The 27047-nt window shown below is 38.0% G+C and overlaps 1 protein-coding gene across 5 annotated transcripts; it reads right to left on the reverse strand.

The window, feature by feature from the left end:
- Positions 1–1463: 1463 nt before the first annotated feature.
- LOC133317406 (E3 ubiquitin-protein ligase makorin-like) lies at positions 1464–24441 on the reverse strand. Of its 5 annotated transcripts, none has more exons than XR_009752315.1 (8): positions 24121–24441; positions 23314–23401; positions 22437–23215; positions 22058–22127; positions 21535–21623; positions 21354–21414; positions 3605–3770; positions 1464–1771 (listed from the first exon to the last, which is right to left on the reverse strand). XR_009752315.1 is itself a non-coding variant. In XM_061519268.1 (8 exons), exons 1-7 carry the CDS (start codon positions 24129–24131, stop codon positions 21378–21380), a joined length of 1032 nt encoding a protein of 343 aa, XP_061375252.1. In that variant the 5' UTR covers positions 24132–24441; the 3' UTR covers positions 3294–3770; positions 21354–21377. The 5 variants fall into 5 exon arrangements, 2 of the variants coding, with proteins under 2 accessions (XP_061375252.1, XP_061375251.1); XR_009752314.1 differs by lacking the exon at positions 1464–1771 and adding an exon at positions 3294–3456; XR_009752313.1 differs by lacking the exon at positions 1464–1771 and adding an exon at positions 12648–12723 and having other exon boundaries at positions 3294–3770.
- Between the last annotated feature and the right edge of the window lie 2606 nt (positions 24442–27047).

The raw sequence follows: 27047 nt of genomic DNA on the forward strand, positions 1-27047 counted from the left end.
AGTATCATGTGTTGGAGATCAAGGAGTAGTTTTAGACTGTATGAGTAAAAAAGATAAAGAACAAATAAAGAAATCTCATAAAAATTATATACTCGCGGGATTATTTATTATTGAAGTAAAAGGACTAGTAAGAAGCAAAACTGGATGTAAGATATTAGTAACCCTTTTTGATAAAAGATGGGGTAAAGATGTACAAAGATCATTAATTTCGTTAACTGAAGCAGACTTAAATAGTGATGTAGATCTCTTTTATTGTACACCCAATATGATATTACCTATAGAAGACTTTTGTAAAAGTATTAAAATAGGACTACAGACAAAACATTTGAAAAATTTACAAGTGGGAGTAATTTAGTGATTACAATAAGATTTATAGGAAAAATAATGCGGAATATTAATATAAATTATAAAGGCAAAAATAAATGATGTAATAGGATATATATCTAGTAAAAATATCAAAATGATAAAACCAAAGGAAATTTCTTCTCAAGAATTAGCAGGGTTAGAATGGAACACTAGTAAATTTTTTGAAGATAAAGAAAATAATAATATATTGGTCCCGAAAAATGAAGTATTTTATACTGATGGTAAAGGAGAAACTTATGTAAGATTCTTAAATTATAAACAAGGAATAAGTAGAGAGGGAGATACAGAAACAGAAACTAGCAGTGAATTAATGTATAGAATGAAAAATTCATATGAATATTATACCAATAAATATAAACATAAAATTGAAGAATAGAAACAAAAAAATATTATTATAAAGAGATAAGATGCTAGGAAAACAAATTGAAAATGAAAAAATAATAGAAGATAAGATAGTGTTCACACAATATCCTAGATTAACAAAAGAAAAATTAGAGGAACAATTAGTCCGACAAGAAAAATTGAAATAGAACAAGTTATTTACCAAGATAAAAATAATATTAGAGTAAGAGATATAACTAAATAAGAGTATAAAAGAGAATATAAAATAACCATAGATAACAAAACAGAAATAATTAATAATTTTATTGAACAAGATAGGTATACAGAAGAAAAAGAGCAAGAATCTGAAAAAATGAAGAAGAAATAGATTTTAAAATTTTGGATTTAAATTTTATGAAGGGACAAGATAGTAATATAACAAGTACATCAAGAACAAATTACACAGAACCTAGAATTTATAGGTCAAGAAATTTACCAAGACAACCTTACAGAAGTTATGATGAAAGCAGAGAAAGTAAATTTAAAACTAGAGGAAAAAGATATCTTGTAGAACAACCTATACAATTACAGCCAATAAAGTTAGAAAATTTTTTAAATTTAACAGCACACAATCCACAATTATGGGATAAAGTAATAGATATTTGAAAAAATATAGTAGTAAATGATTATGTAGTAAAAGATTTTGATCATAATCCAGAAGAAATGTTGAGATACTTAGAAACATTTTTAGGAGAATCTGTAAAAGCTATATGGGAAATATTTAAAGAAGAATATCCACAAGAAATACAAGTTATTTTATCATTAGGAACAAATCCATTTAATTTTGTTAATAAACTACAATTGGATCAAGGATGTTTATCCTTTCTTTGATTAGACGATGGATTTTGAATTGAGGTGGATAGGGTTGGAGCTGAGCTGTCTCCTCTGCTCTGCTTTCCCAAGGACGATCCTCTGACACTCAGACGCATCCAACATATTGGTCTGCTCTGCTGTATGTCATGGCATCCTTTTTTCTACTTTGTTGTGCGTGTTTGTCCTTTTTTGCGCTTTTTAAAACTGTACTCTACAAAAGAGCAAAAAGCAAATGTGAGTGGAATAAAAAAGCAAAAGTAAAGGACAACTCATCACTCTTTTATCTCTTTTTTCTCTCACTATTCCATGCTGGCAGCCGTTCCTTAACATGAACTAACATTTATTGCATTTAAACTAATATTTAGGACTAAAACAAGCTAAAAAAGGCAGGACAATAGTCGTTTTCCACTGAAAAACGTAGATAGGAACGAAATTTCGTCCCACCACTCCACGCGCGAATACGACATTAGGAGTCCTACATTCGAACATCTGACCCAATATATTAAGTCATATCACCATTAATTAAATGTTATTTAGAGGCACATAATTGCTATATTACACCGACGCCGACACGGAATACGACACTTTGACACGATAATTCTGAAAAATGTAGATTCTAACATGTTAGCACAATTTTGATATTAAATAATATTTTTAATTTATGTAGTATATATTATATTTAATATTCAATAATTTAACAAAAAAATAAAGATAAACTTATAATACTCATCAATTTTGCAAAGAAACATAAGATATCTCAAATATTATATGAAACTCAATAAAATAATAATCGTAATCTAACAAATTTAATAGTTAGAACTAAAAACGCAACATTTGAACCCTTTTTTGAATCTCTATAACGCGTATTAGATTGTTAAGAAATGTTAGAGTATCGAGAAATATCGGACACAACACATAAATTTTTAAAGTGTTGGTGCATCATAGCAATAATTGTATAACTAAGTCTATATATTAGAACGAAATCATGTATATTACGAAATAATAATATTCAATTCTTTTCCATTCAATTATATGAAATTACATATTCAAATAAAATACATAAGTTATTCAAATAAACTAAATTCACCAAAGTTCATCTTACCTTACTAAACAAATGGTTATGTCCAGCATGCTAGTTATTAATTATATTATTTATTTAATATTTAGACAATACACTGTTGAAGGGACATATTTATTTCAATTAAGAAAATTTGAGAAATATAATTAAAATAAAAAAATTGGATGATTAAAATTAGACTGATTATAGTAGAACAAAATATTAATTTCATAAAAAATTCTACAAAAAGAGAGTAAATCCTAATGCATAAGCCTTCCTGGCAATTTTACCTTTATATTTTTACAAAGAAACTATTTTTCATATTCAAACATGTGATCTTCAATCACAAGGAGCTACATTTTCAGCTGTTCCAAGACTTAACCTTTGATAAAAAAAAATATTCTACTAAAATATCGAAGTGATAAGGAAATGAAAAAAAAAAATTAATGTTTGGAGGGTCAACTCAATATGGATCCGCCAATACCCGAGTTGAATTAAACCCCTGCTTAGAAGGTTGTTGAACTTATTTCTCTTTCTAAATTTTTGGTATCATATTATTGAAATTAAAATGAGATAGACATCTACCAAAATAAAATAAAAAAAATGAGATAGACAAAAATTGAACTTCAGTAAAACTATATATAAATAACAAATTATTTTATAAAACAAACTGGGATCTTAAATTGAAAGAAATTTCACTATCTACTAATCAAAGGGTGTTACGTATGTACTAGAAAAAAAGGTGTTACTTAAATATGGCCCAAAAGGCCTGTGACAAGGTCCTGTAAGAAATAACAAAACCCATACATTTGTTGAACCCTTTCGCAAGGCTCTTGGTGCTGCAATGTCACCCAGCAAGAAAATCAATCAATACAATAAACATTATATGTTAAGATCTCGGTAATGCTAACACTCATCAACCCAATCAATTTTTGCATTTAACTTGGAAATCCACCAGACAAAAGTAAATGCTTCTTAAAGTCTTACTGATGGCTCAAAAAGTGCACATTGTAGCGTACCACCTTCAATCCATAATTACAGCTTGTTGGAGATTATACCCCTCGTGCAAGCATATATGTCCGTCTACCATTTAACATATGCACTTTATTACAACGACGGAATGCACAGTGCAGCGTTTTCCTCTGGTTCCTCTCTGAAATGGATTAAAGAAGTCATTGTTAGCAACCACAATTTATAATAATACATTACTACCTGAACAATAAACCAATTGTTTCAGGGTTTTGAAAGAAACACTCCAAACTTGACGTTAAAAGAGAAAACAGCTTGCATGAGAGAGCACTGATAACAAGTCCGCAACAGAACACCACTTAAAATTTATCTTACATAAAAATATAAGTTTAGACAATCCCCATGCAGTATTCAAATCCTTATCTTGCTTGGAAAGATTCCATAAAACATTTACCAAAACTCGATAACCATAAACACAACATCTGCAAGAGTTATCTCATACTGAGAACCAGCAGGATTCTTATCCACAATATTAATCAAGTGCATGTTCAAGAATCTGGTAAAATTGTCCTAATTCTCGGCCAAGAATCTAGGTATAATATATGATTACTGACTCAGCGAGCCTAGCACCCAGTCACTCATGAATTTTATAGTTTAATTTAGTGCATTTATTACAACTGCATAACAATCGGACTGATTTTTAATAGGACTCATGTGACTACTGCTTTGAGGACAATGTAAGGTGCAGAAGAGGAATTTGGATTGGCAGTCATAGGAACACAGAATGAGAGTAGAAATAATGGAGACCAAGCTCCGTAAGCACACGTATCTCTCCGTTGAGACTGAAATCATAAAGAAAACGTATGAAAACAGAGAAAATAACAAGAGAAATCTGCAAACACGCATAATATTCCAATCCTCCCAAAACCTCTCCACATTAATTATTGTCTACCCCTCCGAGATCCTTCACCCCCCTTTTATCCTTACTCCTAACCAATTATCTCCTTTTCCTTAGAACAATGTTGTAATCCTTTACAATTTAAATTTCTCTTCTGCCCTTTACTCACATGGTACTCATATGTTGAGGATGATGAGCCTATCAGCAATAGTGAGGCAGTCAATGATGTTGACTCCTCAAAATGGCTTGCAACCATGAAATCCAAAATAGACTGGATGCATCAAAAAAGGTATACCTTGATTCCACCACCTCAAGGAATTGCTCCTATTTGGAGTAAGCGGGCCTTCAAAAAGAAGACTGATGCAAATGACAACATTCAAACCTATATATGTGATCTTAATACCTGCTAGAGATATATAAAACCATTAATGTAGCCTCACCTAACAGCTTAAGTTTTTGGGTTGAATTGGTTCTTTATACGATATCAGAGCCTCCTTGACCAAGTGGTCATGAGTTTGATCTTCACTGCCCCATTTAGTTAATAATTAATTAAGTCTTGTGGTGTTTCTTAGCACAAGTAGACTGGGCCTGATGCATCATCCACCCTTCAAGCCCAATGGGCTCTCGTGTGAGGGGACATGTTAGAGAAATATAAAATCATTAATGTAGCCTCACCCAACAGCCTAAGTTTTTGGGTTGAATTGGTTCTTTACAATACCACCAAAAACATATGACTGAATGGTGGGTAGAAGTAGGAGATCTTTCTTTAGACCTATTGATATTTATGCCTTTCCCATTTATTGAGATTTTATTTCAGGAAATGCAAGGGAGTATTGTTAGCCACTCCTATTCTAGGGCACATGGGTAATATGAGTAAGGGCAAAAGAGGGATTTAGGAAAGCAATGGGGTAAGTAAAGAGGTAAAGTTAGATGCTGGGTGGGAATATAAAGGTAGGGGAAGTGAGAGTGGCAGGCTATTACTGTGTGTGGATTTGGGAGGGACGTTACAGGTCTCTCGAATGGCATATGGTATTTTTCCTTTTTCTGTTTTGAGGAATTCTAGATGTCTACTTCTGTTAAAAGGAGCTAGTCTCCATATTTTCTTAAAGAAAATCCAAGTTCCTATCAAGATTCCTTCCAATTTATGCCAAACTTTTCAAGTAATAAGGATAGTTCAGCCGTTCATCTACAGCATGCTGGAAATACATACCTTTACAAAGTCTGATAAAACTTTGTCAAAATATGCCGCCTTGTGTAGTCACATAAAATATTATGTCATAGTGGAAAAAAATTACATGAGATAAAAGTAAAAAGATTTTATTGCAATGGGATATACTATTTCTTGGATTATTACAGCATATATGCTCGTACTTGTTTGGTTAATTTAGACATGTATTTTATAATATGTTGTATTATTATAATATTACATACATAGTCATGTGGGCATGAACATAGTACGCTAGAGTGCGACCATAAGATCAGATATAGTTCTTTCTCAATCATAAGATAAAGCTAGCAAAATAAGGCGACAGAACATAACAAATTGAAAGAAAAGAGGTACAGTTTTCAAGGAAATGTGAGAAAATGATGGGCCATAGAACCATATCAAGAAGTTAACACACGAAGGGGGAGGGCCCAAGGAAAAATGGTTGTTTACAACAATATGGAAAATGGGGGGAGTTAGTTACAAGGGATGCCACGTGGGAAGGCTATGAATGGAGAAGGGGCTTTGGAAAGCATGAGGGGAGAGGTGGATAAAAGGTGTGGAAGGTGATGGAACAAGGCATGCATTCTTGGTGAAGAGTGAGGAGAAGCGTTGGGAATGGGGATTCTCAATTGCTGGGGATAAAGGGAACACAGGGAGAGTGATCTTCATATTGCATACTCTGTTATTAGTGTCTTCTTATATTGTCATGTATTTTCTGCTTTGAACCTTGTCATTTACTGACTGTCAAGGCAATATCCGGGAATCAATACACCATTAGTATTATCTTTCATTAAGTGCTGGTTGTTAGTGTGAATTATGAAATTGATACCATTAATTTGGTATAAGAGCTTTTCCAATATCCTGGGAGCTTCATGGTACAAACGAGGAAGAAAAATAGAGTAGAGGATATTGAGATGCGTATAGAACACTTGGAGAACATAATGGGTGGAGTGGAAAAATCTATTTGTCAACTGCGAGAGACGATTTTGGAATTCATTGATCGAGTGAACCAAAGAGATGCACGATCAGATAAGGGGAATCGAAGTTGAGGACGCGGTAACAAAGTCATGCGTACAATGCTAAATCAACGCGAAGAGAGAATGAGGAGAGTCGAAGTGCCATATTTCACCAAAGAAGACCCGTACGGTTGGACATTCTGGGCGGAACGATACTTTAGGGTGAAGAGAATCTCTGGCGAGGAGCAAGTGGAGATTGTTGCCATATGCTTGAAAGGCAAGGCGCTCGGTTCGTTCCAGTGGTAGGAACCCAGAAACCCAGAAATTGAATGGGGAGTCTTTCGATCAGCAATTCATCAAAAGTTTCATGTTTCGTCATCAGGAAATCCATAAGAGGCTTTGATGAGTTTAAGACAAATGGGGACAGTGACAGAATACAGAGAGCAGTATGAAGTGTTATCAACACCTCTCAAACACGCGGACAAAGGCATGACGCAGGTGGCGTTTCTAATGGGGCTATGGGAGAAGATTCAGGTTGATATCAGGTTGCATTTCCTCAACGACCTGGGACAGATGATGATGTTAGCACAAAGAGTGGAGGAGAGAAAGAATATGCTGGGGTGGGTTGGGCCAGTGACGAGTCGAACTGGAGTTGGATCAGGAGTCATTAATGAGCAATTGGGGCGGCCCACTTTAACTAATAAAGAAACCCGCCCTGGGTTAAATAATCATATGGGCCAAGGTAGAAGCTGCCCAAACGTAACAGCCCAAGAGATGGGAACCCGGTTTGATGGATCTAATCTGTCCCCCATTGCAGGCAGTGGGGGAAATAACCCTGATCGTGTGCAAGGGGGGAGTTACGGAGGTGAAGGGGCGGCACAGGGCAAGGCCACTGCAGCAACAGTAAATGGCGGCAGCAAAGGATGTCTAACTCGAGGAATTGAATGACATAAGAAGGTGCAATTTATGCTTTAGATGCGATGGCCCTTTCTCCTCAGACCATGTCTATCAGAGCCCCCAACTGCACGTCACACTGTTGGGTGAGGGAGGCAACAATGAAGCGAACGAGGCGAGGGATTGTGAAAGCAAGCCAAATAAAGGAGATGATCCAGCTTAGTGTCCATAGTGTGATGGGACTCACTTCCAATCGACCTCTGAAGTTCGGGGGAAGCATGAAAGGGCACAAGGTGGTAGTATTGGTCGATCACAAAATTCTGTTGAAGGAAGGTGCTAATATACCCAACATCAGGCAATATCAATATCTTCATTACCAAAAAAGGGAGATTGGGAAGTTTATGAAAGAGATGCTTTAAGCAGGCATAATCAGGCCAAGTAGCATCCCGTATTCCAACCCATTAATCCTTGTCAGAAAGAAAGATGAAAGCTGGTGATTATGTGTTGACTATGGGGCGCTAAATCAAATAGTTGTTCCTGACAAATTTCTTATTCTTGTAATAGATGAGCTTTTAGATGAGTTAGGAAGGGCTATAACAAGATAATGATGAGGGTTTCTGCACACACGAGGGTCACTATGAATATTTAGTGATGCCTTACGATGCCCCCTTCAACCTTCGAATCGATAATGAATGAAGTATATAGACCTTATTTGCGAAAGTTTGTCTTTGTATTCTTCTATGATATATTGGTGTTGTAAGCTCTGAGGCAAAATAAGTTTGTTGCCAATTACAAGAAATGTAACTTTGGCCAAGCAGAACTGGAATATTTGGGCCACCTTATATCAAGAGAGAGGGTGAAGGATGATCCGCGAAAACTAGAAGCCGTGAACAAATGGTCTGTACCACGAAATTTAAAAGAACTCAGGGGATTGTTTGGGCTCTCGAGATATTGTAGGAGATTTATGAAACGATATGGGCAGATAGCAAAACCATTAACCTAGCTCCTCAAAAAGGCGCAAAAAGCCTAGTTGGCGAGCTTAAGTGAGCAATGGTATGACTGCCTATGCAGGCTTTATCAAATTTTGAAGAAGTGTTAATTGTAGAGATGGATGCTTCAGGAGTGGGAATGAGGGTAGTTTTGATGCAGAAAAGGCGTCCAATAGCTTTCCATAGCCAAGCTTTTATCTAAAAAATCCAAGACATTGTCAGTTTACGAAAGGGAGCTCAAGACAATTGTGTTCGCAGTATAAAAAGGGCGACACTATTTATGGGAACGTCATTTTATAATCGAACAGATCAAAGAAGTCTCAAACATCTCACTGAACAATGTTGGATAGCTGAAGGGAAACAAAAATGGGTGGTAAAACTCTTGGCGTTCGATTTTGAAATTCAGTTCAAACCCAGTGCAGAAAATAAAGTCATGGATGCTTTGTCGAGGGTGATGGATTGCAGGAAAATCACATTGGTTTGTGTCCAAATTTACCAGTCATGGCTGAGGAACTGCTTAAGGATGCAGCAATACACAAAATTATGACCGAGGTAATGATGGACGCTAAATCTTATATAGGGTATCATGTAAGAAATGTCTACCTGTGGTATAAAAACAGATTGGTACTCCCGAGGACCTTCACTCGAATTTAGGACATTTAAAAGGATAGTAGCTATATTTTTTTGAAGGGGCATGCACAATGATATAAGGGACTTTGTGAAGGCGTGTGGAACCTGTCAATAGCAAAAGTATGAGTCTTATGCCTGCATGCCAATTCCAAGGAGGGAGTGGGAGGATCTCGTTATGGATAGCACAGGAGGCTTGCCCAAGTCACAAGGGGTGGTGGACACCATATTAGTAGTGGCTGACAGATTAACAAAATATGCACACTTTATGACCCTTAAGCACCCATTTACTGCACAAGATGTTGCAGCTGTGTTTATTAAGTAGGTAGTTCGTTTACATGGGTTTCCAAAATCCATTGTCTCATACATAGACCGAGTGTTTATTAGCACCTTCTGGAGAGAATTATTCAAGCTAGCTGGGATAAGATTGAAATTCAGTTTTGCATATCATCCGCAGATTGACAAACAAACAGAGGCGATTAACAGCACACTAGAATCATATCTGAGGTGTTTTGTTAATGGGCATCCTAGAGGATGGGCTAAGTGGATACCATGGACGGAATTTGGTTCAATTTCTCCTATAATAGATCCTTACAGATGACCACCTTCCGTAATGTGTATGGGTGGGATCCCCCACATATTCTACACTTGGATGGCTGTGACACACCTGTCGCTGTAGTAGACCAGTGGTTGGTAGCTAGAAATGCAATACTGGAAGATTTACAATTCAATTTGAAGAGAGCGCAGGAAAGAAGGAAAATACAAGCTGACAAGGGGTGCCGCGAAGTGGAGTTCGAGGTACGAGACAAGGTATTTTAAAAGACACAGCCTTATAAACTATGTTCTTTGGCTAAAAGGCTTAATCAAAAACTAAGCCCACGGTTCTATGGCCTGTTTGAAGTTAAAAAAAGGTGGGACTAGTTGCTTACCAATTAGAGCTCTCTTCATATTCAAAGGTGCATCCAGTTTTCCATGTATCCCTTTTGAAGAAGTCTATCCATCCCGCAGTTCCAGTGTTGAAGTTTCCTAGTTGCTTATCAGAGACGAGGGAGTTTCAGGTTCAGCCTGCTTCTATCTAGAAGGCTGGGATATTACTTAAGGGGCAAGTAGTGTTGTTATTTAAATGGGAGGGATTTCCATATTACAAATGCACGTGGGAAGATATGGAGACTATTCAGGAGCAGTTCCCATCTTTTCACCTTGGGTACAAGGTGAGTCTTGAGGGAAGGGGTATTGATGGGCCCCTGGAACATTATAAAGAAGTTTACACACCAAGGGAGACATGGGGTCCAAGGAAAAAAGATTGTTAACAATAGTATGGAAAACGGGGGGAGTTAATACAAGGGATGCCACATAGGAGGCTATGAATAGAAAAAGGACTTTGGAAAGTATGAGGGAAAAGGTGGATAAAAGGTGTAGAAGCTGATGGAGGAAGGCATGCATGCATTCCTGGTGAATAGTGAGAAGTGTTGGGAATGGGGATTCTCAATTGCTGGTTGTAAAGGGAACTCAGGGAGAGTGATCTTCATATTGCATACTCTGTTATTAGTGTCTTCTTATATTGTGTCATGCATTTTCTGTTTTGAACCTTGTCATTTATTGATTGTCAAAGATCTATGTAGAACCGACACGACACGACACGTGACATGACATGACATGACGCTCCGATTTGTTAATCCTAAAAAAATATGGATTTCGACATGTTAGGACACATTTTAATATTAAATAATATTTTTAATTTATATAGTGTATATTTCATTTAATATTCAATAATTTAACAAAAAAATGAAACTAAACTAATAATACCCATCAATTTAACCAAAAAATTAAAAGAAAATAAATCATTTCCATAAGATTCAATTAATTGTTCAAATTAGACAAATTGTTAAAATAAGACAAAATAAATAAATAAATAAAGACACCAGATCATTCCACTTTAGTAATGAAGTTTAGTCTTTTTGCATCAAATTAAAGCTATTTACAAACAAACTCATCTAATACTTATTAAATGAGAGAAGCTGTGTTTTTTTGAGAATTCATTTTCCTCTCTCATCGAATATTTGTCGTTCGTTGATTGAACCAAATTCATGGGGTCCTCGTTTGATCCAACGGTCAACGACACACCAACCCTTTTCTTCTCTTTGATAACAAAAATTAAAACTCTTTGGCCTTCCAGTGTTTATCTCTACGGGTTCGATTCCTTTGTTTATGTAAAGAACCACTTCAACCCAAAACTTTAAGGTGTTAGGTGAGGATTTTTTTAATGGTTTATATTATTCTCTAACGCTCCCCCTCACGCAAGAGCCCTTAGGGCTTGAAGCGTGGATATTACACAGGCCCAATTTTTTTGGTTTATTTTATTTCCACTAGAAAGTGGGAGGGCGATGAGGATCGAACTCGTGACCTTGTGGTGACTGAGGCTCTAATATCATGTAAAGAACCACTTCAACTCAAAATCTTAAAGTGTTAGGTGAGGATTTTTTTAATGGTTTATATTATTCTCTAACAGTTTGGTTCGATGGACACATAGAGGAAGAGAGCCAAAAGGGAAAATGAGGGTCACCAAGTCTCAGGTGTGGCAACCATGCAAGAAGAAAAGGCTTTGATTTTAGAGACAAAAATACTATTATTTTAGAGAGAGAGAAAGAGAAGGACTTTGAAAAGAAAAGAAAAAGAAGAAGAAGGAAGGAAGGAAGATGACGTCACGTTCGGGGCAAGGTGGTGGTGGCAGCTCGAGGACCCATGTGGGCAATTTCACGAAGGTGAAGTTTGCCCTCTCTTACCAAGCAGGAAGAGCCAAGCGAACGACGACAAATGAACAAGCAACAACGAGCACAAAGAACTACAGACCACGAAGGCAGCAAGAAGCGATGGCAGATCAAAGCGCATATCGCGTGAAGAAGAATGAGAGATAAGTTAGAAATGTTTAGGGTTTAGTTTTTATTAAATGTTATTTTTTTAAAATTTTAATTTTATTAATATATTTTTAAAAAAATTAAAAAATATAATTTTTTTTAAAATATAAAATAAAAAATCTAAAACGCCATTTGACCGTGTCGGACACGACACTCCATGTTTTTTAGCGTGTCAGTGCTTCCTAGGTCAAGACAGTATCTGGAAATCAATACACTGTTAGTATTATATTTCGTTAAGTGTCGGTTGTTAGTTTGAATTAAGAAATTGGTACCATCAGAACATAATGTGTGTATATGCATACAGCGTGGAAAATAAGTCAAAGCAAAAATTAATACTTTGTGGTTATCCACTTCAGCTACTAAAAAGTTTTTATGATAAAAATCTCATCAATTCCAACAAAACTTATATTTCAGAGAACATTGGGGCTACCAAGTGCATATGATTTATTAAAAAAGCACCTACCATATGATTTACTAAAAAAAAATTATGATAATCTCATCAATTCCAACAAAACTTATATTTCAGAGAACATTGAGGCTATCAAGTGCATATGATTTACTGAAAAAGCACCTACCATAGAAAAAAGAAGAGGATCTTGACTTGCAATATAAAAATAACTTTTGACATTAAGCCAATTTTATTGAAGCATCCTGCAGAGATAACACACACACAGCAATTAAGACAACTATGGATAACAGAAAAAGGAGGCACTGGGCATAACCACAATTCTATTCAGACAGCAATCTGTGCTATAAAGTAAATAAGCAGGCATCTATAGGCTAGATGTTTTGAGTCAAAAAAAAAGGTTGAAAAATAAAACAAAGACCAATTAAAGGGAGAAGAGTGCAGATAGATACTGTTTCTTTTCATCGCACAGCTCTAAAAAATATTCATTGGATGACAGAATTCTATGTTTGGAAAGTAAAATACTTAGGAAGGAAACTGATACGATCCTAGCCAGCAAAAGGGTATTCTGTTAGAAGGTGCAACACATGCAAGGAGTGGAATGGATCCAGCCTAACTGACGTGGCTGATGTGGATAACAGAATTGGAGAGATTGTTAAATAGGGTAGTGTGCATTGGTTTAAGGGTATCGGGAATCATATCAGTGACTGGGACCTTTTGGGATTGGGAGAGAGTGACCTCTAGAATTGTCTCACACTATCTTGTATTATTTTTCCTTTACTGTTAAGCATCTTCTAATTCATGTAATCGTCTTTTTCTTGTTAAATTGTCTCTGTTCATTGTCATTGTCCCTGTAATTGTCATTTGAATTCCATCAATATATGAAAAACCTGATTATTCAGGATAAAAACACTTGGTTCTCTGTTATTGATTTATCTTTGGGATAATTGAATCTGAAATATATTGTATATTCAAGTGTGTAAGTCTGTACAAGGAGGCTCTCTATTTATAGAGACTAAAAGACCTAACGGAATGACCTAATGGGCCAAGCCCACAATCTAGACTATTCTAGACTATTCTAATAATAATAAATTAATATTATAAATTAATATTATTTCTAACACTCCCCCTCAAGCTGGTGCGTATATATCAAAAGCTCCCAGCTTGTTACAAATATGATCTATTCGAGGACCTCTAAGTGCTTTAGTGAATACATCCGCAAGTTGATCATTGGAATTGACAAATGTTGTCTCGATCTCCCTTGACTGGATCTTTTCTCTAACAAAATGACAGTCAATTTCTATATGCTTGGTCCTCTCATGAAAGACTGGGTTAGAGGATATATGCAAAGCGGCTTGGTTGTCACAAATGAGTTTCATAGGCCTTTGTTCACAGAGATGGAGTTCCTTCAGCAATTGACTCAGCCAGATAAGCTCACAGGTTGCATTTGCCATTGCCCGATATTCTGCCTCCGCACTGGATCTGGCGACCACAGTTTGCTTCTTACTCTTCCAAGAAATCAAATTTCCTCCGAAGAGAACACAATACCTTGAGGTGGATCGTCTATCTGAAGGAGAACCTGCCCAGTCAGCATCTGAATAACTAGAGATCTCTGAACTCCCTTTATTTGTATATAATAAACCTCTTCCTGGCGCCTTTTTAATATATCGGAGAATTCTAATAACTGCATCCCAATGGGAGTCACAGAGAGAATCAAGAAATTGACTTGCAACACTCACTGCGAAGGAGATATCTGGCCTTGTCACAGTAAGATAATTCAATTTTCCAACTAATCGGCGGTAGCGACTAGGATCTGGCAGTGGCTCCCCCTGTCCTGGTAATAACTTAACATTGGAGTCCATAGGTGTATCAATGGGTTTACAGCCTAACATGTCAGTCTCATCTAGGATATCCAGTGCATACTTCCTCTGACAGATGGAAATGCCCCGCCTAGACTGTGCAACTTCGATCCCCAAGAAATATCGAAGTCTGCCAAGATCTTTGGTCTGAAATTTATTGAATAAATGCTCTTTCAACTGATCAATCCCGGTCTGATCACTGCCTGTAATGATAATGTCATCAACATAGACCAGGAGATAAACACACTGGCCAGAAGAGCTATGCCGGTAAAAGACAGAATGATCGGCTTTGCTTCTGATTAAGCCGAAGGATTCAACAACTGAACTAAAGCGGCTAAACCAGGCACGAGGAGATTGCTTCAGGCCATATAAAGATTTCCGAAGTTTACATATCATTCCAGAACTCTCCCCCTGAGCAACAAAACCTGGTGGTTGCTCCATATAAACTTCCTCCTGCAAGTCACCATGTAGAAAAGCATTCTTAATATCAAGTTGGAGAAGGGGCCAGTGATGAATGGCAGCAAGGGCAAGAAACAGGCGAACAGAAGCCATCTTAGCAACAGGAGAAAAGGTATCCCCATAATCAAGACCAAAGATCTGTGTGTATCCCTTGGCCACTAAGCGATCTTTAAGGCGATCAACAGTGCCATCAGGACCAACTTTAACTATGAACACCCATCGACAACCAACAACAGACTTCCCGGGAGGAGCACGAACAAGATCCCAAGCGCCATTGGAGTGAAGTGCCTGCATTTCATCAAGCATCGTCTGGCGCCACCCTGGATGAGATAGTGCTTCACCTGTTGTTTTAGGGATGGAAACAGAAGAGAGACTAGAAACAAAAGTAAAATGTTGTGAAGAAAGTCTGTCATAACTCAAGAAAGAATAAAGGGGATGAGGATTTCGAGTGGATCGAATACCTTTCCGAAGGGCAATGGGAGGAGTTTCTGATGGAGGATCCGGAGGAGAAGAGCCGACGGGAAAGGGCGATGAGTCATCAAGAGGCAAAGTCGGAGGAGGTGCAGGCTGACGACGCTGGTATGTGAGGAGAGGACGATCTGCAAGTATGGAGGTAATTGGTTGCTCCTCTGGAATAGGATCACCTGCAGCTGGTAAAGACAAGTCAAGAAAAGGAACAGGGAGGACCTGATCAACTTGGAACACTGGAGACGGAGTAGAGTGAAAAGGCTGCTGATCAAGGAAAGTGACATCAGCAGAAACAATATAACGCTTGAGATCAGGAGAATAGCAACGATACCCTTTTTGAAAACGTGTATACCCAAGGAAAATACACTTGAAGGCCTTAGATGTCAACTTGTCTTTACCTGGAGTAAGATCATGAACAAAACAAGTACAGCCAAAAATATGTAAAGGCAGAGGATAAGAAGGTGCTCCGGAAAACAAAATACTGTAGGGAACATCATTATTTAGCACAGAAGAGGGCATGCGGTTGATAAGGAAACATGAGGTGATAATAGCATCTGCCCAAAAACGGAGTGGGACGTTCATATGAATGAGAAGGGTACGTGCAGTTTCAACTAGATGTCTATTTTTACGTTCAGCGACTCCATTTTGTTGTGGAGTGTGGGGACAGGTAGTCTGGTGTATCGTCCCTTGTGTATCCAGAAATTTAGAAAATTCAAGAGACACATACTCTTTTGCATTATCACTGCGCAAGATTTGAATAGAAGCACCAAATTGTGTTTTTATTTCTGCACAAAACTTTTGATAAATTGAAAATAACTCAGAACGATTTTTCATTAAATAAACCCAAGTGCAACGGGAGAAATCATCAATAAAGGTGACAAAATACTGAAAACCCAAAACAGACGTTGTTCTACTCGGACCCCAAATATCAGAATGAACAATAGAAAAAGGAGCATCAGCTCTTTTATTGACTCTATTAGCAAAGAAGGAGCGAGTGTGTTTTCCTTGCTGACAAGAATGACAGTTTAAAGACTTAAGATTGGATAAAAAAGGAACCATATGCTGAAGCTTGGAGAGGTTTGGATGACCCAGACGGCTGTGAATTAGCTCAGGAGACTCTGTGAGAGAACAAGCTACTGGAGAAGGTGGTGCAATCAGATAGTAGAGACCTCGTGACTCAACGCCTGCTCCAATCGTCTTCCCCGTACCCGAATCCTGCATAGAAAAGGATTGTTTAGAGAAGATAATAGTACATGAAAGAGAATGAATCAACTGGCTAACAGAGATTAAATTAAAAGGAATGCCAGGTATATAATAAACTGAACTCAAAGTTAAAAAAGGAGTTGGTTTGGCTTCCCCAATTCCACGAGCAGGAGCCTTAGTGCCATCAGCAAGAGTGACAGGGGGTAGGTTATTAGAATAAGAAAGTGAAGTGAAGAGATCTTTATTACCACAAATATGATGAGTAGCACCTGAGTCTATTATCCAGGGTCCAAGAGATGATTGATAAAAACAAGCAACGTGATTACCAGTGTCTTGAGTAGGATGCTGAGAAGAAACCTTCTTGAGAAGTGCCTCATAGTCGGCACTTGAAAGAGTTACTAATCCAGTTGAAGGTGGCGTAACATCATTTTGAGCAAAGTTGGCAGTCGGTGGCTTCAAATGAGGGTACTTCCTATAGCAGCGTTCTTCAAAATGCCCAAGATTCTGGCAATAATTGCAACGAGGCCTTTGTCTGCGACCGCGTCCACTGTTCCAATTGGAATCACGGGCCCGAGAAAAGAATGGAGATGGGGTAGTATCGGAGATGATGCCAGTCGTGTTTTTGGACGTATTATTTGAGCCCTCCATCACAAAATAAAAGGAGACGACCAGAAAAAAGAAAAGAACTACAAGAAAGCAAGAAATCGCGCAAAAACGTTGCACAAAAGTGTCCAAACAGCGGGTTTTTCACTGATATCTTTCAAACGGATGGGACCCACAACGAACGGAGACCAGATCTGGAAAGAGGGGGAGGAGGCGAGCAAGATGGTGGTGGTCCGGCCTGGAACGGTGGCCGGACGGTGGCTCACGCGCCGGAACAGTGGTTCGGCCGCCGGAGACTTCCACCGGCGCGTGGCGGCGCGTGGATGCTCCGATCAACACGCGGCTTGGACAGACAGGGTCGCCTCCCTGAGCCGCTCCTGATCGCGTGGTGGTTGGTCGGAAAAGTCGCCGGAAAAGCAGTCTGACGGCGGTGAACAGTGGCGGACGGTGGTTTTCTGGCGGTTTCCGGCGATGAACGGAGGCTGACGATCTTTTTCCTGATGATACGAGGTTGAGGACAAAAAATTTGTGACTAAATAACGGTTAGGTGTGAAAGGATGGTTGCCGGTATGATGCACGGCAGTAAAAAGAAAGGAAAAGATATATATGCGGAAGTCTGTACAAGGAGGCTCTCTATTTATAGAGACTAAAAGACCTAACGGAATGACCTAATGGGCCAAGCCCACAATCTAGACTATTCTAGACTATTCTAATAATAATAAATTAATATTATAAATTAATATTATTTCTAACAGGGATGAAGGTCCGTAACAATTGGTATCAGAGCTATCCGATGCGGTAGCTTTGAACCACACCAATAGAAAAAAAAAATGGAAAACAAATCTGAAAATTGGAGGAAAAGCAAAATGCAATGGGAATATAGATCTGAAGAATGGAAGAAGGGAGAGTGTCGGGAAGTGTCGAAGTGTCTATGAGTGTCGGGAAGTGTCGGACACGACACGTCAAGAATTTTGAAGTGTCGGTGCTTCATAGGTAGGAATGGTTGCCTTGGAACGTCGCTTGTAAGTGAGGATAGTTGTTGGGGAGGATCAAGCTGATCATGATCTGGCAGAGAAATGATGGGTTCCTCATGATCAGGCTGAGTAATTGTAGGTACCTGTAAAGAAGACAAAGGGAGACCACCAAAGCATGGTATCGATAAGGCCTCAGAGATTACTATAGGATCAATGGTGTAAATGAAGTAGGGTGTGTCTTCGAAAAAGGTGACACTGGCAGAGATATACCGACAACGAGCGAGAGGAGAATAACAACGATACCCTTTTGCTATCGAGAATAACCAAGAAAGACACATTTCATAGCACGAGGGGATAACTTGTCCGCCTAGGAGATAGATCATGGACAAAACAAGTACAACCAAATATCGAGGAGGAATTGTATACAAGGGACTTTGAGGGTCTAACAACTGAAAAGAGACTTGATGATTGATAGCAGAGGAAGGCATACGATTAATCAAATAGCAAGCAGTTAGGATAGCATCCCCCCAAAATTGAAGGGGCATATGAGCATGCAACAACACCATACGAGTATATTCAGAAAGGTAATGATTTTTTCTTTCGGCTACTCCATTTTGTTGAGGGGTATGCGGACATGATGATTGATGCAAAATCCCATGAGATGACATAAATGATGAGAAGTCAGCAGAGAAATATTCTTTGGCACATAGGAAAGACCTCTGAACGTTCCTTCATTAAAAATAACCAAGTAGTACATAAAGAAAACTCAACAATGAAAGTCACAAAATATTTAAACCCAGTTGGTGAGAAACACTACTGGGATCCCAAACATCAGAATGAATAACAGAAAAACTAGATGTTGCTTGACTATTGACCTTACTAGGAAAGGAAGACCGAACATGCTTGCCAAGTTGACACGACTCACAACTGGACTTTAGATTCTCAAGACCAGGGACCATTTTATTAAGTTTTAATAAATTGGGATGACCAAGACGGTGATGGAGAACACTAGGAGATTCCACAGTAGCACATGCCACATAAGAGGTTGATTGGAGGTAATAAAGTCTTTGTGATTCATGTCCAATGCCAATCGTCTTTCCTGTACCACGATCCTGGATAACAAAAGAATCAAAATAAAACGAGGACAAGTAGGTGAAGAAAGAGAATAGAAGAGAGACTGATTACCAGCTACATAGTCAGGTCAGCTACATAGTCAGAGGCACCTGAATCAAGCTCCTTCACTTGACTAAAATTGTTGTTTTGCGTTTATATGAATAATTTATTTGTTATGTGAATGGGTCATAATTAGATTGCATCATGGATTTGTTCATAAGAGACAAGTAGATGAAGAAAGGGAAGAGAAGAGGAGACTGATTACCAGCAACATGGTCAAAGTCACCTAAATCAAGGATACAGGGTGTGGAATTATTACCCGTATGAGAAATACAAACTGTAGGGTTACCCGAGTGAGAAACAATGGTAGTAGAGGATTGGGTCGGCTTTGCTGCTTTCAACTGAAGAAATTCCTGAAACTCCTTTTCTGTAAAAGAAAATGACTGCTTACCAGAAATGTCAAATCTCGTTCCTTCTTCTAAACCAGGTTTAGACTGAGTGAAGTTGACAGATTTATCAGGGAAACCATGTAGAGAATAACATGTATCCTAAGTGTGACCTGATCGCTTACAGTATGTGCAGTGAAGATTGTTGTTGCGACCACCACGACTTCCCCGAATCCTCGTCCACCACAACCTCCACATCCTCCACGAAAGCCAGAGTTAGTCACTAAAGCGAAGCTGAAGTGTCAATTATGTTGGGACGCGGATCCGAAGTAGTGGAAGTGGGAACCCTAAAGAGGCAAGTGGTAAGATAGTCCATGGTGGGTACTTCGTGACTAGTCAAAAGTTGATCTCGAATGTGACTAAAATCAGGATGCATAGCACGTAAGACTATGACTACATATAGATTTTCCAATTTTTCCAACAAGCCTTGATGACTGTCAACCTGCAAAAACATTTTTAGTTCCTCCACTGCTGCCTGCACCTAAGTGGCAAATCATGTCATGACTATCTTGGTGAAGATAAGCCAATTTCTGGGCTACATCATACAGTCTTTGAATGTCATCAGCAAAAAAGCTGCGAACTTTATTCCAAAAAGTGACATGTTTTAAAAATGCGAAAATTAATTAAAATTGTGGGTTCCACGGATTGCCATAGTAAGGCACATAACTGATAGTCAAACCTTTCCCATTGACTTCGTTCTACAGGAGGAATATCAGAAACTGACTTTTCAAGATGGTCTGAGAGACCTTGACCAAGAAACCACAGCTCAACAGAAGAAGACCAAGCTAAATAATTCTTACTATTTAACTTTTCAGATGTAATTGTTGGTGAACCTGAAAAAACATAAGCAACTGGAACATGACGGACCAAATTGGTAACTCCGGATGAAACAAGAACTTCAGGTGAGAGAGGAGTTTTAGGACCAGAAGAATCTCCATCATTTGAAGCCATATCTACTCCAACAAAGGTAAAAACAGAACCAAATCGCACAAAACAAGGCAGAAATGAATGAAAATCAAACAAAAAGTGGATTTGGATGATCCACTATTGAAGCAAACCGGAATAGAGCAACACAGTACTGGAACAAAAAGAGGAGACCGAGACGAGCATGGCGATCTTCACAGTGAACGGAGACGACCAAGACCAGTGGAAGGCGGCGCGTGGCCTTCACGCGCTCGAAGCTGGTCTGCGCGTGGGCGTCACGCGCTCGGACTATGACAACGCGTGACGTCGTTTCTGCCGGCGACGAGCTCCAATTCGGGTCGTCGGATATTTCTGATTTGCCTGGAGTGGTTCCATCTTGATTCACCGTGGTTTTGGGATGTGTATAGGTAGAATATATTTGAAACAATGAAAAAGACGACAAATTTTGGTTCCTGAATGAACTAAGCTCTTGATACCATGAAGAAAGGAATATTGGAATTGCTTAGAGAGGCTATAATGAATACAATCACTAATAATGTACAAGCACTAATAATGAAAAACATGGAGACCTATACTGGAAACCCATTCCTCAATTATACAACAAAGCAAATAATGAAGATAATAGATAATGAAGGTATTCTGACAGAAGGAAATAAAAAAAAGTAAACTTCTTGAAAGACAAAATGGGAAAAAAGTCCCTGCCAAACTTCCATAGTGTATATGACAAAGAAACACAAAATTCCTAAAGCCCAAGCACCATAATGAAGCAAAGGATATAAAAGTCATCCTCCATTTAAGTACAAGGAGACACAAGTTTGAAACTTACACTAGAACATATGAAGATCACTCTTCATCTTAAATGCATGTTAGCAAGGAAATCCGACAACCTGATAGCATCATGTATCAAGTTAGTGAATTTCTTTTTAAAAAAAAAAAAGGAAGAGGAAGAGGAAAATTCAAATAGCACAAGGCCAGGGATAAGAACCAATGAAAAGGCATAGAGCAACCTTATGTCTTTGGCAATTACAGTGTCTCCATCTGCAGCCCCAAGATGTCGCAAAGCTACCTGCTCAAGACCACCATCTCGATATGCATGCTGCAATTGAAGATAACAGAAACCAATTAGGCTCCAGCCAATTCTATAAAAAGATAGCTCAAACCACCAATCGAACATCATTTTAAACACAATTCAACAAAGCCACGTCATAATTTAACACCAGGAAAGGGAATAGAAATTGTATGCCGGCAAATCTAAATATACTTAATAGGTACCTGAAATAAGTTGCAGCCATTAATTCACTAACTGAAATTGGCTCATAGCAAACTGAATCTAGTAAACACATTGGTCTCTAATGGGAAAGATAATTTACTAGTGTGATAGTCTTAGAGCATAGAAAAACACAACTTCCATATGTCAGGAGAAGACATAATTACAGTGTTAGCCAGAACAAAAGTAAAATGGTCCAATCGTGGAGTAGTTGGGGGAGGGCGAGCGGATAAAAATAGAACTAGTTATATCCACGTATTTACCTTATAGAAACAACTTGTACCGAAAGGGCAGTTCCCATCCCCAAAGTCAAAATGCTTGCAATCAATCGACCTACAAATGGCATTAAACAATAAAAAAAAATCAGAAAAAGTTATTTTAATTCACTCAACTAAGCTATATTTTTCCTTATCAAGAAATATATGCTATGTTCATATGGCTTGCCATCAGCTTCCCCCTTACATGCAAACCAATGTAAGGGAAAGGAAACGGATGTCAAGCTGGAGTGCCATCACCCCTCACAACTCATGCAGCGTATAATGGTGACCCCTCTTCAAGCTTTAGTTGTGATTATGTCACAAATTAATTGGATAGAAATGCAAAAGAAGATATAACAAGATTTGTAAGTGCTTAAGACATTACTTGAGCTTTGCCTTGTAGCTGTCAATGATTTCCTGTTTTTCTTCACTTGTAGAGTACCAAATGACACTTGGAATGACAAAGTACGATAGCTTGCGACAGATAGGACAAGCTCTCAATGTGCTATTGACATCCATCCCCAATGTTGGGTTACTACTACGCCAATTCCTAATACAGGATATGCAGAATGGATGATCACATTCAGATAGCAGCCCAAACTTACGTTCACCTGCTGTAGGCTTTGAAAGAACACGCTCCAGACAAACACTGCATTCAATTTCTTGACTTTGTTTCAATGCCTCAAGATGCTTTTGCTTATTTCCACAAATCTTCATATGTTCTTCTCTTTCCTCAGGTCGGAAAGGATGCAAGCAGTGTTTTCCACAGGTGGGACATAGATCCCCATGAATATGGGGACATTTTCCCCCTCGTGGACAGTTTCCAGCAGCAGCAAATGAACAGATTGAAAGCTCAGAAGGTGAACTAGTTATGGATTGACCAACATCTTCTTCCCCTAAAAGATCGTGATACTCAAATTCTTGAGCCAGAGCCAGTTTACTGGGATGAAGGTAAGGACTGCTGGAAAGAGAAAACTCTGCAGCTGTAGCAACACCATTTGATGTAATTCTAGTATTACCAAATATAACAGAATCTGAAACCAGGGGCAGGTGTTCGAATACTGAAGAAGATGGAGTGGAGGACTGTGGTCGAGAAGCTTTGACATGATCATATCTGCAGCGACTACCATAAGCACAGACTCCTTTTTGATAAAATGTGCATATCTGCCACAACAAGACAACAAACAGAACCGATCAGAGAAATGTAAATCAATAACTACCAATTGGTGGGATTGCAGCAAAGAAGAGCTTGTATCACCAACATTATTTGGAGGGTCTTTCCAGTCATGAGAAAATTCACAATGCTCCCCTTTCAGACATGCTCCATGAGCAAAGAACTTACAAAGAACCCTAGAGGATTCAGAAAATAAGAAATTACACAAATAAGAATAGTCTGCAAGTTGCACAGTAAAGACAGTGCCAACTATCAGGGAAAGAAAAAGGCCCACATAACACTAGTCATATGTATAAAAAATCAAGGTCCACAAACAAAATCCTTCTAACCATATTTCCACAAAAGAAAACACCATGCTTGATTCAAATGAATTCATGATTAAAACACGTCAAGTGTCAATTACAATTATCACGAACAAGATAGCATTACCGAATCTCAGTCTCCTGCCTACAGAATTCAACATTGATATAAGTACAACACCCTGGAATGGTTTCCACATTTATTGCCCGTCATGACCATAGAAGTCTCTAGAACGACTCGTTCAAAATTATAACCTGATTGAGTTCCCACTTAAAAAAGCTATCGGGATATATTAAAAAAAAAAAAAAAAGGCTCGTGATTCTATCTTGTGACTTTCAATCCTTTTTTCTGAATTCTGATCAATGAAAAGACACCCAGATGAAAAAAAATAAAATAAAATTTGCTCTAGTTCGAACATCGAGCAATCAAGATAAAAAATACAATCAACAAAACATATATTAAAGAAATAACATAAATCAAAGTACCCCGCATATATCAATAATATCATGAAATGGGAGAAATTGTAGAACACAAAACTGAAACCCCACATCAGAAAAATCAATTGACCTAGAAAAACTATAATAATCTATCTCACCTCTTAGACATGGCGGATATTGAAAAAAGGAATCCTTAAATTATGCAAGAGCTGTGAGGATCAAAACCCTAAACCTCCAAGTGATAATTGGATGAAAAAAGAGCTAAATAGAAAAAAGGGGACAGCCAAAAAATGAAGGAGCCTAGCACGTGGGCTTTTGCAGCCACTCAAATTAAGAAAAGATTGAGAGCACCTGAGAAATAGTGTTGTTGTTGTTGGACGGTGAGAATAGGTTATAATAATAGAAATGTGAGGAAAGACTAGAGATTAGATTTAGATGGTAAATATAGAACCGCAACTAAGAGAGAACACAAATAACACGGCATTCCAACTTAGCACCGGCAACCTTCCAAAGTCATGTCCAGTTCATCAGTTCCCGATCTTGTGTATGTGACTTTGCTTTGTCGTCTGATCACGTGTCCTTGCGTGGTAGGTTGAACTGTATCTAAATAATATAGGATTTTGTTTTCTAAAAAAAAATAAAAAATAAAAATATAAGGTTTGTTGTTAAAGGGTCCGCACGACTATCTTTCAGATAATTTTTTTTTTTTTTAATTTATGTTTCTGAGAGAATAAAAATAGATAGAAAACTCGTTTGATAAAATTAATTTATTTTTTTATGGCTTTAATATTTCTACAATAAATGTAGATAAGTTATCTACATTCGCTTCCAAAACAACGTCATTTTGGATTGAAAAATTATAATGAAAAAGTCTATTATGTCCCTGAAATAAAGTATAATTACAAAAATACCTTGATTTTCTTCTCAAAACGACGTCGCTTTGGACTTAATGTAGATAAGCTATCTACATAGACTGTAGAAAAAGAAAACCCTTTTTTTATTCCTTGGATGAACCTGTTTAATTTTTGTGCTTGGGAATAGAAAAAAAGAAGAAGAAAAATTTGTTTTCGTGCACGAAATGAGAAACACTTCTCATCACTCTCCATCAAGATCATCACCACCACCACTATCCCGACATGACCACCATCATTATTGTCATCGTTGGCGTACAACCACCGCCATCGTCACCACCACGATGTCACTGCCACTATTACTACCATCATTACCACTATTACCACCACCATGCCATCATCATCGCCGCTGCCACCACAATACCACCATCACATCCACGCCACTACCACTATCACTACCACAATGCCATCACCACTATCATCACCGTCACTACCACCACCGCCACCATCACCAACCACCTCCATCACCACTGTAGGCACTGCAGTCACCACCATCATCGTGTCATCACCACCACTACCATCACCATGTCACCGCCACCATTACCACCACCATGCCGCCACCGCCACCACCTCTGCGCCACCGCCACCACCACTGTCACCATCATCATCACGTCATCAATCACTATCACCGCAGCCACTTGTAAACAAAGAATGGGTAAATAACAACACAAGAGGGGTGGATTGTGTTTTAAAACTTTTTGCAAATAACAAAGAAAAATTAAAAACCTTTTTTTCAAGAAATCATGCAAGAGAGATTTAACAATTAATAAAAATTCCCAAACCCTTAAAAAGATTCAAAACATCAAGAACAATGAATCATAGAGAGTATATGCAGCGGAAAATAAAAGAGTACGGAAAGAGAAGATAACACTAGGATATATCTTGGTTCACTCTCCACCACTGAGAGCTACATCCAGACTGAGGCCGATCGTTCCACTATCATCAAGCTTTTAACCAGTACTTGAAGAAACCGTTTTACAAGAGGAATTTTACAAGACTAGTGATCTACCAGATCACCTTAACCTAAATCCTAGGATCACTCCCTTTGAACCAAATCTCAATTGGAATTTTACAATATTGTGAGCAACCCCTTAATCACTCTTACTCTAAACCCTAGGATCACTCCTGAACTAATCACAGTAAAATAACCTCCCCAAATTCAAATAACATAGAAACAAAAGAAGTAGAAGAATTAAAAGAGCTTTCTCTCTCTAGAATATCAATTTTAAGCATTAATCCATGTACTTGGGTGATTTTGACTATAATGTATGTAATATTACGCTCTCTTATGTTTTCTAACCCTAAATATGATTTTATAGCAACCCAAGTCGGTTTAGAAAGATATAAAAAGATTTGATTCAGATTTAAAAATTATTACGTGATTCCTAACAGATATCCGGATATATGAGAAGCCATATCCGTATATTTGTTAGTATATGGATGTCCTAGAGACAATCTTTTGATTAGATTAGGACATATGTGGACCATTTATATTGTCGCAAATAAATAAAAAGCACTTTTTATCCTGTTTTATATTTTGTCTCAATATTATAGTTAATATTTTATATGAGTAACTGGATGAATCCCTTGGAGAAAATAGGTATCTCTTGAGTATCTGTGATGAGATCACGATCATGAGGATTCAAGGATACTAGATGTTTATTCCTAATTTTATGTTCCTAGTCTAGAGACACAGAGAATGGGGATCAGTGATATCGGGTAAGACTAGCACGACTTATCTACTTGTATTCAGATGCAAGGTAAAGACCTCATGAGCTACAGATATGAGATGTCTTAGCTAAAGTCGTGGGTGGACCTATAAGGGTATAGCTCGCAATGAACAGACCCACAAAGAGACTCTATGAGGAAATCTTACAAAAGTATCATTAGAGCAGTCTCTTAATATTTGGGTATGTCTTTCCTTAGACCATAAGTTGTCACCTAGACTGTGTTCTAGAAGGCATGTTTTGATTGTATACCTCGTCTGCCTGAAACATGGAGACTCATAGATATACTTTTGGGCATGTCCTGAAAGAGCACAGGCCTAGGGTGATAAGCTGAAGGAATTCGTCAAATCTCTGTAAGGGATTAGGTTATCTGTAAGGGATTAGGTTATCTGTAAACCGGAGAAATTAGGATGACATTTACAAGACTCGGGAATCTATGCATAGTAA

This window comes from Gastrolobium bilobum, unplaced genomic scaffold (assembly GCF_033153095.1).
Source record: "Gastrolobium bilobum isolate Gb01-03AN ecotype WA unplaced genomic scaffold, APGP_CSIRO_Gbil_v1 utg7872, whole genome shotgun sequence".
Lineage (NCBI taxonomy): Eukaryota > Viridiplantae > Streptophyta > Magnoliopsida > Fabales > Fabaceae > Gastrolobium > Gastrolobium bilobum.